This window comes from Bombina bombina, chromosome 2 (assembly GCF_027579735.1).
Source record: "Bombina bombina isolate aBomBom1 chromosome 2, aBomBom1.pri, whole genome shotgun sequence".
NCBI classification, from domain to species: Eukaryota; Metazoa; Chordata; class Amphibia; order Anura; family Bombinatoridae; genus Bombina; species Bombina bombina.
Genome location: NC_069500.1, coordinates 766,187,121 through 766,206,186, shown reverse-complemented (window position 1 = coordinate 766,206,186; position 19,066 = coordinate 766,187,121). Strand labels below are relative to the sequence as shown.

At 42.1% G+C, this 19,066-nt stretch overlaps 1 protein-coding gene across 1 annotated transcript in view; it reads right to left on the bottom strand.

Moving 5' to 3' along the window:
- The window catches only part of EPS15L1 (epidermal growth factor receptor pathway substrate 15 like 1), a 732,190-nt gene that overhangs the window by 149,352 nt on the left and 563,772 nt on the right, over positions 1-19,066 (bottom strand). Inside the window, exon 22 of the mRNA XM_053700047.1 lies at positions 13,101-13,233. Within this exon, the coding sequence (XP_053556022.1) occupies positions 13,101-13,233 (133 nt within the window). The remainder of the gene's footprint in view (positions 1-13,100; positions 13,234-19,066) is intronic.

The window sequence follows — 19,066 nt, the reverse complement described above, 5'->3', positions numbered from 1 at the left end:
GCACAATTATTAGGCAACTTCCTTTCCTTTGGCAAAATGGGTCAAAAGAAGGACTTGACAGGCTCAGAAAAGTAAAAAATAGTGAGATATCTTGCAGAGGGATGCAGCACTCTTAAAATTGCAAAGCTTCTGAAGCGTGATCATCGAACAATCAAGCGTTTCATTCAAAATAGTCAACAGGGTCGCAAGAAGCGTGTGGAAAAACCAAGGCGCAAAATAACTGCCCATGAACTGAGAAAAGTCAAGCGTGCAGCTGCCAAGATGCCACTTGCCACCAGTTTGGCCATATTTCAGAGCTGCAACATCACGAGTGCCCAAAAGCACAAGGTGTGCAATACTCAGAGACATGGCCAAGGTAAGAAAGGCTGAAAGACAACCACCACTGAACAAGACACACAAGCTGAAACGTCAAGACTGGGCCAAGAAATATCTCAAGACTGATTTTTCTAAGGTTTTATGGACTGATGAAATGAGAGTGAGTCTTGATGGGCCAGATGGATGGGCCCGTGGCTGGATTGGTAAAGGGCAGAGAGCTCCAGTCCGACTCAGACGCCAGCAAGGTGGAGGTGGAGTACTGGTTTGGGCTGGTATCATCAAAGATGAGCTTGTGGGGCCTTTTCGGGTTGAGGATGGAGTCAAGCTCAACTCCCAGTCCTACTGCCAGTTTCTGGAAGACACCTTCTTCAAGCAGTGGTACAGGAAGAAGTCTGCATCCTTCAAGAAAAACATGATTTTCATGCAGGACAATGCTCCATCACACGCGTCCAAGTACTCCACAGCGTGGCTGGCAAGAAAGGGTATAAAAGAAGAAAATCTAATGACATGGCCTCCTTGTTCACCTGATCTGAACCCCATTGAGAACCTGTGGTCCATCATCAAATGTGAGATTTACAAGGAGGGAAAACAGTACACCTCTCTGAACAGTGTCTGGGAGGCTGTGGTTGCTGCTGCATGCAATGTTGATGGTGAACAGATCAAAACACTGAGAGAATCCATGGATGGCAGGCTTTTGAGTGTCCTTGCAAAGAAAGGTGGCTATATTGGTCACTGATTTGTTTTTGTTTTGTTTTTGAATGTCAGAAATGCATATTTGTGAATGTTGAGATGTTATATTGGTTTCACTGGTAAAAATAAATAATTGAAATGGGTATATATTTGTTTTTTGTTAAGTTGCCTAATAATTATGCACAGTAATAGTCACCTGTACACACAGATATCCCCCTAAAATAGCTATAACTAAAAACAAACTAAAAACTACTTCCAAAAATATTCAGCTTTGATATTAATGAGTTTTTTGGGTTCATTGAGAACATGGTTGTTGTTCAATAATAAAATTAATCCTCAAAAATACAACTTGCCTAATAATTCTGCACTCCCTGTATACACACACACATATACATAAATACACACACACACACATATATATATATATAAATAAAACATAAATTATGCTTACCTGATAATTTCATTTCCATCGTGGGGAGGAGAGTCCACGGCTTCATTCATTACTATTAGGAATTGAGCCGTGATCCTTTGAGGAGGCTTATGTCCCGCTGTCTCGTAAGCCAAACGGATCAAGCTCCACAGCCAAAAAGACAAAGAAGTAGCTGAAGCCCTCTGACCCCTGCACCTCCCTGAATACACAACAAAAAGAGACGTAGATTGTCTAAAGTCCTTTGTAGCCTGAAGATAGAACTTCAGGGCATGGACCACATCTAGATTATGAAGTAACCGCTCCTTCGAAGAAGAAGGGTTAGGGCACAGAGAAGGAACAACTATTTCCTGATTGATGTTACGATTGGACACCACCTTGGGAAGAAATCCCAAGCCGGTCCAAAGAACAGCCTTATCCAAATGAAAAACCAGATAAGGTGGCCCATGTTGCAAGGCCGCCAGTTCAGATACTCTGCGAGCCGATGCAATGGCCAACAAGAAAAGAACCTTCCAGGACAGAATCTTAATGTCCAGGGAATGCAAAGGCTCAAACGGAACCGGTTGCAAAACCCTAAGGACCAAGTTTAAGCTCCACGGGGGAGCAGACTGCCTAAAGACAAGCCCGATTCGAGACAAAGCCTGAACAAAGGATTGGATGTCAGGGAGCTCAGCGAGTCTCCTGTGTAACAAAACAGATAATGCCGAAATCTGTCCCTTAAAGCAACTAGCGGCAAGACCCTTCTCCAAACCATCTTGGAGAAAGGACAGAATCCTGCATACCTTCACCTTATGCCAAGGATATCCATGCTTCTCACACCAGGACAAGTAAGTCCTCCACACCTTATGGTAGATGCGCCGAGTGACTGGCTTCCTTGCCTGAACTAGAGTGTCAATCACACTTGCAGAAAAACCTCTCTTAGCTAGGACTAAGCGTTCAATCTCCACACAGTCAGCCTTAGAGAATTGAGATTCTGATGTTGGAAAGGATCCTGTTCTAACAGATCCCTATGACAAGGTAACCTCCACGGCGGAGAGGATGACATCCCCACCAGATCCGCAAACCACGTCCTCCGCGGCCACGAAGGAGCAATCAGAATGGTCAACGCTCTCTCCTGCTTTATGCGTGCCCCTACACGAGGTAGAAGTGGTAATGGAGGAAAAATGTAAGCTAGATCGAACCCCCAAGGCACCGCTAATGCATCTATCAGCTCTGCCTGGGGGTCCCTCGACCTGTAACGGGGAAGTTTGCAATTGAGTCTGGATGCCATGAAATCATTCTCCGGTGTCCCCCATCTGAGACAAATATCCGCAAACACCTCGGGGTGAAGAGACCATTCCCCCGCGTGGAATGTTTGCCTGCTGAGAAAGTCTGCTTCCCAGTTGTCTACACCCGGGATGTGAAATGCCAAAAGCGAGCAGTTGTGGGCCTCTGCCCATTCCAGTATCTGAGACACCTGCCTCATTGCGAGGGAGCTCCCCGTACCCCCCTGATGGTCGATGTAAGCCACCAAGGTAATGTTGTCCGTCTGAAACCTTATGAAGTTGAACGCCCCCAGGTGGGGCCATGCCTTCGTTCCAGGATATTTATTGGTAAACAGGACTGCAACCAAGACCATTCCCCTGTGCCAGACTGGCCCCCCAAACAGCTCCCCATCACACCAAACTCGAGTCCATGTTCACAATCTCCCAGGGACGGTCTCAAGAAGAATGTCCCCATGGACAGTTGTTCCAGGCGGATCCACCAACAGAGGGAGGCCTGAGATGAAACTTGGCACACGGAATTATGTCTATGCTGGAGACCATGAGCCCAATCACTTCCATACATTGGGCCACTGAGGGCCTCTCTGAGGATCAAAGGGCCAGACAAGAGGACGCAAGCTTTCTGCATCTCTGATCCATGAGAAAAATCTTTATGGACACCGAGTATATGATCGTGCCCAGAAACTCCACCTTGGTGCTGGGTATCAGGGAGCTCTTTCCGGAGTTTATCTTCCAACCATGAGATTGAAGTAACAGGAGCAGAGAACTTGAATAGTCCACTGTCTGACTGAAGGACGGCGCCTGAACCAGGATGTCGTCTAGATAGGGTGCCACCACAATGCCCCTGGATCTGGCTACAGCAAGCAGGGCCCCGAGAACCTTCATGAAAAGTCTTGGGGCCGTCGCCAGACCGAAAGGAAGGGCCACAAACTGGAAGTGCTGGTCCAGGAATGCAAATCTCAGGAACTTGAAAAGGTCCCTGTGAATTGGAACATGAAGGTAGGCATCCTTCAAGTCTATTGTGGTCATGAACGGCCCCTCTTGAACTAGGGGCAAAATGGACCTGATCGTTTCCATTTTGAACGATGGAACGGACAAAAACTTGTTTAAACACTTCAGATCCAAAATTGGGCAGAACAGGCCCTCCTTTTTTGGAACTACGAACAGATTTGAATAATACCCTAGACCTCTTTCTGCAAGGGGTACTGGTACGATAACACCTAGAGAGGAAAGATCCCTCACACATCCTAGAAAGGCTTCTTTCTTTTCTGGCCTCAATGGCAGGTTTGACATGAGGAATCTGCCCCTGGGAGGGAAGGACTTGAATCCTATCCTGTAACCCTGGAAGACAACCTCCAGAACCCAGGGGTCCTGAACATCCTGCAACCAGGCTTCGGAGAATAGAGATAACCTGCCCCCCAACTCGGTCCATAGAGCTGTCGAGGGCTGCCCCTTCATGCCGACTTGGTCTCTGCTGGCTTCTTGTTCTGTTTGGACTTGTTCCAAGACTGAGCAGGCTTCCAAGTTCCCTTGGACTGGATCTGCTTTTGGGGCGGGCTGTTGGCGCTGGGCCTTTTCCACATGAAAGGGACGAAAGTAGCTTTCAGTTTAGCTTTCTTATCTTGGGGTAGGAAGGCACTTTTGCCTCTCGTAACCGTGGAAATGATCGAGTCCAGGCCTGGACCGAACAGAATCTTTCCTTGAAAGGGCAGGGACAGCAAACTCAATTTAGAGGTCATGTCCGCCGACCAAGATGTTAGCCTCAAGGCAATGCGCGCTAAAACCGAAAACCCTGACACCTTAGCATTCAGGCGAATAATTTGCATATTGGTGTCGCAAATTAAAGAATTGGCTACCTTTAAAGCCTTAATCTTTTCCTGCACCTCTTTGAAAGAGGGTTCACCCTCAATCATTTCACTCAGGGAATCACACCAATATGACGCAGCTCCAGGAACCGTGGCTACAGCTGCCGCCGGCTGAAAAACAAACCCTTCTAGGGGAATAGTTGTTGGCTTAGCAAGCATGGAGATGGCCCCATCCACCATAGGAATGGTCCCCCACAACTACAACTGAGCCTCCGGAACGGGGAAAAGTTTCTTAAATAACTAGGAAGGTGAAAAGGAAGAACCCTAATCGAGCCCATTCGTTCATGATAATGTTAGCAATCTTTATAGGAACCGGAAAGGTCTGGGGTACCACCCTGTCCTCATAAACCTTACCTAGCTTAGGGATAGAAGGTTCCTCTGGAAGCTTCGGCTCCGGAACCTCTAGAGTAGCAAGCACTTGCTTTAGCAAAAAGTGCAAATTCTCAATTTTAAACCTATAGCCATGCTTCGACCCAGAAGAAGGAGTCCCCTCCTATGTGTCGGAGTGGGCCCCTTCTCGAACCACTCCGCAGGAGCATCTGACGAAGACAAGTCCTGAGTCGGGCCGCTCTGAAAGGCCCTACGCTTGCGCTTAGCAGAACGTGGTAAGGCGTGGATCACTTTAGAAACCGCCGTCTGCAGTTGATCTACAAAATCTAGTGGCCAACATATCTCTCCCGAAGGGGCAACTGTTGGACCCCGGGGTGCTGCATGTGCAATAGGGGACTCAACTCAGGAATGCACCTCATGGGACGGAGAACCCTCAGAAGTGGACGGCTCAGTGGTACTAGACATTCTTTTAGTCTTAGATGTCTCAACCCTCTCAAGGCATGTGGAACATAATTGGGCAGGTTGGTCTACCGGAACCTCACAAACACAGGTATGAGACTTTGTCAAAGAGGGAGAACCCTCTAACGCGCCAGAATCCTCCATAGCTTGCGCTTTTATTAGAATAAAAGAGAAACTAACAGGCACCTTTATAACCGCCAATGGCCAGGGCACTCACCACCTCCTATGAACCGGACTACAGAAACCGCTTTGTCTCCTCCGTCGCAGATCAGACCGGAAGTGAAGAGCCCCACCGGTCACACAGGTGCCTTGCAGGACCGCCCCTGCCTAAAGGAGAAAACACGCCAAAAAAGGACCATGCAAAAACTCCCGGAAAAGAACCTGATAGTTCCACACATTACCAGAGCCTAATCCCGCATAGCGCAGCAATGACACAAACAATATCATGTATAACCCCCCCCTGTTCAATAATCCCCCTACCAGGAATATTAAACCTTGATTCTGTAAAGATAAAAGGCGCCAAACTCTGTGGCCCTGTCTTTTAATGTTAACATTGTGTATAAAATGAAACAATCTTACCAGAATCCACGCTGTGGAACAGGAACTTGGCCCTTCAAGTGTGACAGGTCATAGCAGCGCTCCTGACATGGACTTGAGAGAAGAAAGCAGTCTGCGAAACTGGTCAACGCAGATTGCAGTAGCAGCTGTTAATATGAGTCAGGATGGTTTCGCAAAAGAGACTCTCCCTGCATCTCCGGACTCTAACTTTCACCCAAGCCCTCACTGAGAAGCCTTATAGGGCCTACTTAAAACTCCTGTCCCATTGTGAAGAGTAATACCTTCCATAAGAAACCTCAGAATGACTGGGGGATGAGGGGAGTAAGAGAGGTATTTAAGCCTTTGGCTGGGGTGTCTTTGCCTCCTCCTGGTGGCCAGGTTCAGTATTTCCCAACAGTAAGAAATGCAGCTGTAATGAATGAAGCCGTGTACTCTCCTCCCCTTTAGATGGAAATATATATATATATATATATATATATATATATATACATATATATACACACACATACACACACACACACACACATATATATATATATATCCTTGTTAAAGGGGCATTTAAGGTATAAACAAACTTAATTCCCCAATAAAAACACTACTCAAGCCTAGTAAATAGAATTTTACACTAAAATGCATATTTCAGATTTTCTGTGTATAGGATAATATTATAGGAATTCTCAAATTTCACCTTAAGAGTAGTGCAACTGTTCACAGGAGAAAAATAAATAAAGGACCATGAGCACGAAAACAAGGCTTTTCAAGGGGTGTGTTTCTAGACAACTCTGCAACATCCAGCGCTACGGAATTTTGGCAGTGCTATACAAATAAATGATAATAATAATAATAACAACATCAAACACTGAAAACTGTGCCAAAAAGACAGTTTAAAAATATTTATTTTATATGTTGATTTTTTATTTTTTGCTTAAAGAGCAGATCACCGCTGGTCAGGGACAGAAACTGCTACTTACCCAATCTGCAGCGGTAGTCACACAGCTCAGCTGTGCAACTGTCACTGCTCTGGAATTCCCAAGCTCTACTTTAACTGTGTGTTTAACACCTTTGCTGAGGGTTTAAACACAAAGAGTTGCAGAATCTCTATCAACCGAGCTACATTCCTTGAAAAACAGAATTTATGCTTACCTGATAAATTACTTTCTCCAACGGTGTGTCCGGTCCACGGCGTCATCCTTACTTGTGGGATATTCTCTTCCCCAACAGGAAATGGCAAAGAGTCCCAGCAAAGCTGGTCACATGATCCCTCCTAGGCTCCGCCCACCCCAGTCATTCGACCGACGGACAGGAGGAATATATATAGGAGAAATCATATGATACCGTGGTGACTGTAGTTAGAGAAAATAATTCATCAGACCTGATTAAAAAAACCAGGGCGGGCCGTGGACCGGACACACCGTTGGAGAAAGTAATTTATCAGGTAAGCATAAATTCTGTTTTCTCCAACATAGGTGTGTCCGGTCCACGGCGTCATCCTTACTTGTGGGAACCAATACCAAAGCTTTAGGACACGGATGAAGGGAGGGAGCAAATCAGGTCACCTAAACGGAAGGCACCACAGATTGCAAAACCTTTCTCCCAAAAATAGCCTCCGAAGAAGCAAAAGTATCAAATTTGTAAAATTTGGCAAAAGTGTGCAGTGAAGACCAAGTCGCTGCCTTACATATCTGGTCAACAGAAGCCTCGTTCTTGAAGGCCCATGTGGAAGCCACAGCCCTAGTGGAGTGAGCTGTGATTCTTTCAGGAGGCTGCCGTCCGGCAGTCTCATAAGCCAATCGGATAATGCTTTTAAGCCAAAAGGAAAGAGAGGTAGAAGTCGCTTTTTGACCTCTCCTTTTACCAGAATAAACAACAAACAAGGAAGATGTTTGTCTGAAATCTTTAGTAGCCTCTAAATAGAATTTTAGAGCACGGACTACGTCCAAATTGTGTAACAAACGTTCCTTCTTTGAAACTGGATTCGGACACAAAGAAGGTACAACTATCTCCTGGTTAATATTTTTGTTGGAAACAACTTTCGGAAGAAAACCAGGCTTAGTACGCAAAACCACCTTATCTGCATGGAACACCAGATAGGGCGGAGAACACTGCAGAGCAGATAACTCTGAAACTCTTCTAGCAGAAGAAATTGCAACCAAAAACAAAACTTTCCAAGATAATAACTTAATATCTACGGAATGTAAGGGTTCAAACGGAACCCCTTGAAGAACTGAAAGAACTAGATTTAGACTCCAGGGAGGAGTCAAAGGTCTGTAAACAGGCTTGATTCTAACCAGAGCCTGAACAAATGCTTGAACATCTGGCACAGCTTCCAGCCTTTTGTGAAGTAAAACAGATAAAGCAGAGATCTGTCCCTTCAGAGAACTTGCAGATAATCCTTTCTCCAAACCTTCTTGTAGAAAGGATAGAATCTTAGGAATTTTTATCTTGTTCCATGGGAATCCTTTAGATTCACACCAACAGATATATTTTTTCCATATTTTATGGTAAATTTTTCTAGTTACAGGCTTTCTATTACAGAATCTGAAAACCCACGCTTTGATAAAATCAAGCGTTCAATCTCCAAGCCGTCAGTTGGAGGGAAACCAGATTCGGATGTTCGAATGGACCTTGAACAAGAAGGTCCTGTCTCAAAGGTAGCTTCCATGGTGGAGCCGATGACATATTCACCAGGTCTGCATACCAAGTCCTGCGTGGCCACGCAGGAGCTATCAAGATCACCGAAGCCCTCTCCTGATTGATCCTGGCTACCAGCCTGGGAATGAGAGGAAACGGTGGGAATACATAAGCTAGGTTGAAGGTCCAAGGTGCTACTAGTGCATCTACTAGAGTCGCCTTGGGATCCCTGATCTGGACCCGTAGCAAGGAACCTTGAAGTTCTGACGAGACGCCATCAGATCCATGTCTGGAATGCCCCATAATTGAGTTATTTGGGCAAAGATTTCCGGATGGAGTTCCCACTCCCCCGGATGGAAAGTCTGACGACTCAGAAAATCCGCTTCCCAATTTTCCACTCCTGGGATGTGGATTGCAGACAAGTGGCAGGAGTGATCCTCCGCCCATTGAATTATTTTGGTCACTTCTTCCATCGCCAGGGAACTCCTTGTTCCCCCCTGATGATTGATATATGCAACAGTCGTCATGTTGTCTGATTGAAACCTTATGAATTTGGCCTTTGCTAGTTGAGGCCAAGCTTTGAGAGCATTGAATATCGCTCTCAGTTCCAGAATGTTTATCGGGAGAAGAGATTCTTCCCGAGACCATAGACCCTGAGCTTTCAGGGGTTCCCAGACCGCGCCCCAGCCCACCAGACTGGCGTCGGTCGTGACAATGACCCACTCTGGTCTGCGGAAGCTCATTCCCTGTGACAGATTGTCCAGGGTCAGCCACCAACGGAGTGAATCTCTGGTCTTTTGATCTACTTGAATCGTCGGAGACAAGTCTGTATAATCCCCATTCCACTGTTTGAGCATGCACAGTTGTAATGGTCTTAGATGAATTCGTGCAAAAGGAACTATGTCCATTGCTGCAACCATCAATCCTATTACTTCCATGCACTGCGCTATGGAAGGACGAAGAACAGAATGAAGTACTTGACAAGAGCTTAGAATTTTTGATTTTCTGACCTCTGTCAGAAAAATCCTCATTTCTAAGGAATCTATTATTGTTCCAAAGAAGGGAACTCTTGTTGACGGGGACAGAGAACTTTTTTCTTTGTTCACCTTCCATCCGTGAGATCTGAGAAAGGCTAGGACGATGTCCGTATGAGCCTTTGCTTTTGACAGAGACGACGCTTGAATCAGGATGTCGTCCAAGTAAGGTACTACTGCAATGCCCCTTGGTCTTAGAACCGCTAGAAGGGACCCTAGTACCTTTGTGAAAATCCTTGGAGCAGTGGCTAATCCGAATGGAAGTGCCACAAACTGGTAATGCTTGTCCAGAAAAGCGAACCTTAGGAACTGATGATGTTCCTTGTGGATAGGAATATATAGGTACGCATCCTTTAAATCCACGGTAGTCAAATTGATTTTCCTGGATATTAGGTAGGATCGTTCGAATAGTTTCCATTTTGAACGATGGAACCTTGAGAAATTTGTTTAGGATCTTGAGATCCAAAATTGGTCTGAATGTTCCCTCTTTTTTGGGAACTATGAACAGGTTGGAATAAAAACCCATTCCTTGTTCTCTTATTGGAACAGGATGAATCACTCCCATCTTTAACAGGTCTTCTACACAATGTAAGAATGCCTGTCTTTTTATTTGGTTTGAAGATAATTGAGACCTGTGGAACCTTCCCCTTGGGGGTAGTTCCTTGAACTCCAGGAGATAACCTTGAGAAACTATTTCTAGCGCCCAAGGATCCTGAACATCTCTTGCCCAAGCCTGAGCAAAGAGAGAAAGTCTGCCCCCCACCAGATCCGGTCCCGGATCGGGGGCCATCCCTTCATGCTGTTTTGGTAGCAGTGGTAGGCTTCTTGGCCTGCTTACCCTTGTTCCAGCCTTGCATTGGTCTCCAGGCTGGTTTGGGTTGTGAAGTATTACCCTCTTGCTTAGAGGATGTAGAATTAGAGGCTGGTCCGTTTCTGCGAAAGGGACGAAAATTAGGCTTATTTTTAGCCTTAAAAGACCTATCCTGTGGGAGGGCGTGGCCCTTTCCCCCAGTGATGTCTGAAATAATCTCTTTCAAATCAGGTCCAAATAATGTTTTACCCTTGAAAGGGATGTTAAGCAATTTTGTCTTGGAAGACACATCCGCTGACCAAGACTTTAGCCAAAGCGCTCTGCGCGCCACGATAGCAAACCCTGAATTTTTCGCCGCTAATCTAGCTAATTGCAAAGCGGCATCTAAAATAAAAGAGTTAGCCAATTTAAGTGCTTGAACTCTGTCCATAACCTCCTCATACGAAGATTCTTTATTGAGCGACTTTTCTAGTTCCTCGAACCAGAAACACGCTGCCGTAGTGACAGGAACAATGCATGAAATTGGTTGTAGAAGGTAACCTTGCTGAACAAAAACCTTTTTAAGCAAACCCTCTAATTTTTTATCCATAGGATCTTTGAAAGCACAACTATCTTCGATAGGAATAGTAGTGCGTTTGTTTAGAGTAGAAACCGCCCCCTCGACCTTGGGGACTGTCTGCCATAAGTCCTTTCTGGGGTCGACTATAGGAAATAATTTCTTAAATATAGGGGGGGGGGACAAAAGGTATGCCGGGCCTTTCCCACTCTTTATTTACTATGTCCGCCACCCGCTTGGGTATAGGAAAAGCGTCGGGGGCACCGGAACCTCTAGGAACTTGTCCATCTTACATAATTTCTCTGGAATGACCAAATTGTCACAATCATCCAGAGTAGATAATACCTCCTTAAGCAGTGCGCGGAGATGTTCTAATTTAAATTTAAATGTCACAACATCAGGTTCAGCTTGTTGAGAAATTTTTCCTGAATCTGAAATTTCTCCCTCAGACAAAACCTCCCTCATGGCCCCTTCAGATTGGTGTGAGGGTATGTCAGAACAGTTATCATCAGCGTCCTCTTGCTCTTCAGTGTTTAAAACAGAGCAATCGCGCTTTCTCTGATAAGTAGGCATTTTGGATAAAATGTTTGCTATAGAGTTATCCATTACAGCCGTTAATTGTTGCATGGTAATAAGAATTGGCGCACTAGATGTACCAGGGGCCTCTTGTGTGGGCAAAACTGGTGTAGACACAGAAGGGGATGATGTAGTATCATGTTTACTCCCCTCATTTGAGGAATCATCTTGGGCAATATCATTATCTGTGGCATTACTGTCCTTACTTTGTTTGGACACTATGGCACAATTATCACAAATTTAAATGGGGAGACACCTTGGCTTTCATACATATAGAACATAGCTTATCTGATGGTACAGACATGTTAAACAGGCTTAAACTTGTCAACAAAGCACAAAAAACGTTTTAAAATAAAACCGTTACTGTCACTTTAAATTTCAAACTGAAAACACTTTATTACTGAATATGTGAAAAAGTATGAAGGAATTGTTCAAAATTCACCAAAATTTCACCACAGTGTCTTAAAGCATTAAAAGTATTGCACACCAAATTTCAGAGCTTTAACCCTTAAATTAACGGAACCGGAGCCGTTTTTACATTTAACCCCTATACAGTCCCAGCTATATGCTTTGCTGAGACCCAACCAAGCCCAGAGGGGAATACGATACCAAATGATGCCTTCTATAAGCTTTTTCAGTGATTCTTAGCTCCTCACACATGCATCTGCATGCCTTGCTCTCCAAAAACAACTGCGCATTAGTGGCGCGAAAATGAGGCTCTGTCTATAACTAGAAAAGGCCCCCATCTGAAAAAGGTGTCCAACACAGTGCCTGCCGTTTTTATAAACAATCCCCAAGATTATAATAACCATTAATAGTTAGAATCTGCAAAATATGCCTAGCAAAGCAAACGTTTTAGCCCAGAAAAATGTCTACCAGTTTTTTAAGCCCTTATGAAGCCCTTTATTCTTTTATTTAACTAAGAAAATGGCTTACCGGTCCCCATAAGGGGAAATGACAGCCTTCCAGCATTACATAGTCTTGTTAGAAATATGGCCAGTCATACCTTAAGCAGAAAAGTCTGCCAACTGTTTCCCCCAACTGAAGTTACTTCATCTCAACAGTCCTGTGTGGAAACAGCAATCGATTTTAGTAACTTCTGCTAAAATCATCTTCCTCTTACAAACAGAAATCTTCATCTTTTTTCTGTTTCAGAGTAAATAGTACATACCAGCACTATTTTAAAATAACAAACACTTGATTGAAGAATAAAAACTACATTTAAACACCAAAAAACTCTTAACCATCTCCGTGGAGATGTTGCCTGTGCAACGGCAAAGAGAATGACTGGGGTGGGCGGAGCCTAGGAGGGATCATGTGACCAGCTTTGCTGGGACTCTTTGCCATTTCCTGTTGGGGAAGAGAATATCCCACAAGTAAGGATGACGCCGTGGACCGGACACACCTATGTTGGAGAAATGAAGTCTCAACATTCTGTGTGCTGCTTGTAACTTGTAACTTAGAGGATGCTAAACAAACTACTACATGTGCATGGTATTGTTATTTACTAAGCTACCATAACTGTGTAACAAAGCTATTTTAAACAGCCCCCTGAACAACCATACAAGTGTCCTTTAAAAACTTACCACTAGGAGGTTTTGGCCGGGGAGGGACACTCCTCTTGGGGGGTAATGCTGGGATATCATGCTTGCTTTTAAATGGATCCTCTGAAAATGCAGATCCGGGGAAGGTGGCGGCAAAGGGATCAGGAGTCTGGTGCTGCAAGACAGATCCAAATCAGAATACTTACTAAAATGACAGCAGCTTACAGTTTTACCCCAGCTACATATTATAATGATAGCAGCATAGAGGACAGTAAGACGGATTTATGGAAGACAGCATTTGTTTATGTACTACTTGAACATCCAAAAGCTGTTTAAACAGCAAATACTTTTATGGCTATACCACAGTTTTTTTTTTTATTTGGCTATCCAATAACTACTCTTGTTTAAAAAAAGACCTCGTTAGAATGTCCAACAATTTAAACCAGGCACATGCCCTCTACACTTGTTTTGCAGCCCTCTTAAAAATAGCAGAACTAAGAAGAAGGACATAGTTTATGTAGCCCCAGAAAAAAAAATGGTGGGTGGGCAAAAAAAACGCTCTGGAGGAGAGAACAGCATAAAGACGCTATCCTGCAATCTTATCTAAATCTGGCCCTGTACCACGGGCAATTGTAGAAAATATATAATTAATTGTGTGTAATAGCCATACATTTATACACAGTAATAGACACAAAATATATACTGATCTGCAGCACCCATGTATTTACAAAGTTGGCCATCATCAGTCTATCTAAAATATCTCCTGTTGTATTAACCCTTAAGCTGCAGCTTTCTCTTATAGTCTGTTTGTTCTTGGATAGGTTTTGAGAATGAAATTCATGAAATAATTTAGCAAACTTTATTGGAGGAGTTCTGCACGAGTGTCTACGTCTAAAGACACAGCTTTTATTACATTGGTGACAAATACATTTGAAACATGAACCATTGACAACGGTGAGGAGACATTTTTTCCAATGAACTAAGAATGATTTTATATCTAGATGTATTTGAAAACTTCCAGAACACTAGGGAAAAAAAAATGCTCATAAATTTAGTTGCTTTGATTTTGCAATCTTGATCGTATAAGCACCGTTTTCAGGAATTGCCCCATAATAAATAGATCCCTATTCCCCTTGTCTTAGTCTTGGGGGGTAATTACCAAGAAAAACTGCCCTAACGGTCTGTGCTCAGTGTATCCGGCAGCAGTTGGTACCCATTCAAAGATCAGAGAGGGTTCTGAAAGTAAAGTGGTTTCCTCTGTGTTTTGCTTTTTCGAAGCATTTGAGAGATGGAAAACAAATAACTGATTACACAACCCATGTTTAAGACAAATACACTACAAGAGGGGCCTCTTATGTGTATTTTGTAGGGCTGTTCCTGATCACATGCTGCTGAAATTACGCTTTACCAATGTTTTCTCTATAAAATGAATAGGTTGAATATGACATTTGTTAGAATATATAGAATATAAAGAATCATTACAATAGATGAAAAGAATGCACCAGGGAAGGTTTCAGTAATTAATTTATGAAATAAAATGAACAAGAATGCAGAATAAAAACACAAATCACTACATTTTCACTTAAGAATGGAAGATTTAAAGGGACATAAAATAGTGCAGCAGTAAAATGTTTAAGCATGTTCGAGCATGTTATTATTGCACTACAGCAACCCTCTGAGAAGTGAGGCAATCAGGTGCTGCGTGTGTGTAGTACTTGCCACCTATTACTGTAATTGCTGCTTCAAACAACACTTTAAAAGGACATGGAGGGACCAAAAAGCAAAATCTGTAACCTAGGTTTTGAAGATGCTGCAAACTGTTTGAACCGGCAATTTGATTTTCAGCATTTGCAAGATGCAGTTTTCGCTCTTTGGCCTCTCTAGGGAGCATTGGACAAGTTACATTTTTGCACAAACAGAAGAGGTGTTTAATGTCCTTTTAACTATGTGTTTAACCCCTATGAGGCACTAAACAGACAATTAGAGGCACACAATAGTGCAATGGTAAGGGGCTCTAGTGCCTTAGAACATTTCATCATTTTCCCTTGAATGAGCAAACTTGGACCCACTGTATTAAATATAAATAATTGGGTCATACTACATATAAATGCATTTAAAGAAATACGTTTACAAAGTTCAATTGTGACCCTATTTTTTTCAAGAGTAGTTTCACTTAGATTAACCAGCCAGACTAAAAAGCTTTGAAACATATAAACAGCTCCCACCAGTGGGTCTCTAAGTGTACAGTGCCTGTTTAGGTTTGGCTAGAAATTTTTCAAACCATATAAACCTTAAAGGGACATTACATGCTTTGTAATGTAAATGTTTAAATTGCATGTAGTAAAAACAACTTTGGAATATACTTTCATTATTACTATTTTGTCCCCTTTTCCTATAATTTAAAAAGACATGGAACCCATTTTTTTTTCTTTCTTGATTCAGAGAGCATGCAATTTTTTTAACAATTTTGCAATCTACTTCTAATATCTAAATTTGTTTTATTCTCTTGGTATTGTTTGTTGAAAAGCATAGCTAGGTACTCTCAAGAGCTGTGGATTGGTGGCTGCGCATATATGCCTCACATTCTTATTCTTATTCTAATCTTTGCTATGAATATATTACACTATCTAGCATCTCGTTTTACAACTTGCTTGTTGCTGATTCCTAGTTATGCACTGTGTACAATTGAGCTAATGCACAAGAGAGTAGTTACTAATCAGCAGCTAAACAACACCTTGCAATGGCAAAGCATGCTACTGTCCTTTAAATGTCTAAAATCTGCGGCAAAAATAATCACTACTAGGGGTCACTAAAACGTATAAAGATGGGTAGCAAGAAGTGTGAAAAAATTTAGCGGATGTTTAACAGAGAATGTGGTTAGCGGATTAGAATTGGCCAAACATCAGTATGCATGCGACCCCCCATAATATTCTTATCTTAAACTCATTGCCTATTTTTTGAGGAGTGAGAGAGAAAAAAGTGTGTGTAGGAAGAAGAAAGTGAAAGAAAAAAATATGGTAACTTGAACTGCAGTGGTGTGTGGAGGAGTGTTCAATGTTTTTGAGTAAGGGATCACACTAGTTTTTTCTTATTGTGACAAATTTAGAATTTTTTTTAAAACTAAAACAAGAAAGATATACATGTCTTAAAAACAATCAACAAACAAGTAATTTAACAATATAAAATATGCAGACACACAAAAATAGATATCAGATGCATGAAGAGGTCCGCAAAAACCCAGATACAGAGAAGAAAAAGAGGAATATAGTAGGATCTAGTATTTAATAATTGGGGGACAGTAGCTAAACATCACAGTATGACCCTGAGTCTCTTTGATAAACGATGTTATAACATTGTTATTCTACCTGGTCCATCAGAATGCAACTGAAACTAAATGCATAAAAACATTACTGGTAGCAGGGAAGTCCAATTTGTATCTTGTCTAACAATTCCCCAAATCATAATTTGGGGTCCAATGATCAAACACCTGCCGGCATTGAGAGCTGTAACACAAAAACTTTTTTTTAAAGCGTAATATTTTAATACGTGTTCCTCCTTTAAAACCAGAACAATGCATAGTGAAGTATTTATTTACCATCATTTTAAATGTTGCTTTAACAAAGCTCCAATACATTACCTAAACCTCTGCAAGAACTTTAGAAAACATTAGAATGCTGCAACTTACTGACAAACATGAAGCAGAATTGCACCCAAAAAAGATTAAAAAGATCAAGTAACAACTTCAATAAACAAAAGAAAATTTGGATAAGCCCTTCACATCTCTGCATTCCCATCAAAGACCAACATTTAAAATGCACATGCTGGCCCCTAGAGGGGTAAATCTGCGAAGACCCACAAAGTAAAGGTCAAAGTGTGCAGATCCCTAGGAACAAACCCAGGTGATTGAGGTCCAAGGGAGCAGCCGAAACACTGTATCAGCAAGTGCAGTACTGAGAGAAGTATGTTCACTGGTCTCTACAAGACAAATCATAAGGCAGAGGCAAAGCCATTACCCACACTACTACGTAAGAAAAAACTCAGGCAAGAAAAGGTTGGAAAGCAAGTTCCTATATATTATACTACAAAAGTATGAGAAAGGTAAATTAAATAATGCTATGGACCTGTAAGTCCCCAAAAAATAGCAAGTCAGAAAAACCCTTTAAGAAATATGATGTGTTAAGATAAGTTTTGGTACAAATTTCAAGTTGCCTAAAAAGCAGACAGTCGCAGCCAGTTGAACAAGGCAGATGAGAATATGGCAGTAGAATAAGGTATTAACAGTTAATCTCTACACTCCAAACTCTGTCAGAATAAAGATCTACTGGTAAATCAGGAAGCAGAGACTATAACATCTAGTATATCAGAAATCTCCAGAAGCATAAAACAATGACTGGGATTAGACACATTTTAGCCACACAATAGCATTTGCACGGTGGCACGTGGAACAGTCAGACACTCTCATCCTGACTGCTGGTAGAAAAAATATTTCAAGTAACTGAAAACGTCTTCTTCAAAGGATAATGTAGACCACCCTCCTTTATGGAAGAAGAGCAAAAAATGAAAATTAAATCCCTTTAAGAATATACTCATACTATGCATGACTTGAAATAACATAATTTATGTAAGAACTTACCTGATAAATTCATTTCTTTCATATTAGCAAGAGTCCATGAGCTAGTGACGTATGGGATATACATTCCTACCAGGAGGGGCAAAGTTTCCCAAACCTTAAAATGCCTATAAATACACCCCTCACCACACCCACAATTCAGTTTAACGAATAGCCAAGAAGTGGGGTGATAAGGAAAAAAGTGCGAAAGCATATAAAATAAGGAATTGGAATAATTGTGCTTTATATAAAAAAATCAAAACCACCACAAAAAAGGGCGGGCCTCATGGACTCTTGCTAATATGAAAGAAATGAATTTGTCAGGTAAGTTCTTACATAAATTATGTTTTCTTTCATGTAATTAGCAAGAGTCCATGAGCTAGTGACGTATGGGATAATGATTACCCAAGATGTGGATCTTTCCACACAAGAGTCACTAGAGAGGGAGGGATAAAATAAAGACAGCCAATTCCTGCTGAAAATAATCCACACCCAGAATAAAATTTTAATGAAAAAACATAAGCAGAAGATTCAAACTGAAACCACTGCCTGAAGTACGTTTCTACCAAAAACTGCTTCAGAAGAAGAAAACACATCAAATGGTAGAATTTAGTAAAAGTATGCAAAGAGGACCAAGTTGCTGTTTTGCAAATCTGATCAACCGAAGCTTCATTCTTAAACGCCCAGGAAGTAGAAACTGACCTAGTAGAATGAGCTGTAATCCTTTGAGGCGGAGTGTTACCCGACTCAACATAGGCATGATGAAATAAAGATTTCATCCAAGATGCCAAAGAAATGGCAGAAGCTTTCTGGTCTTTTCTAGAACCGGAAAAGATGACAAATAGACTAGAAGTCTTTCGGAAAGACTTAGTAGCTTCAACATAATATTACAAAGCTCTAACAGCATCCAAAGAATGCAATGATTTCTCCTTAGAATTCATAGGATTAGGACATAATGAAGGAACCACAATTTCTCTACTAATGTTGTTAGAATTCACAACCTTAGGTAAAAAATTCAAAAGAAGTTCGCAGCACCGCCTTATCCTGATGCAAAATCAGAAAAGGAGACTCACAAAAAAGAGTAGATAATTCAGAGACTCTTCTGGCAGAAGAGATGGCCAAAAGAAACAAAACTTTCCAAGAAAGTAATATAATGACTAAAGAATGCATGGGTTCAAAAGGAGGAGCTTGAAGAGCCCCCAGAACCAAATTCAAACTCCAAGGAGGAGAAATTGACTTAATGACAAGTTTTATACGAACCAAAGGTTGTACAAAACAATGAATATCAGGAAGATTAGCAATCCTTCTGTGAAAAAGAACAGAAAGAGCAGAGATTTGTCTTTCAAGAAACTTGCGGACAAACCTTTATCTAAACCATCCTGAAGAAATATAAGTCTTC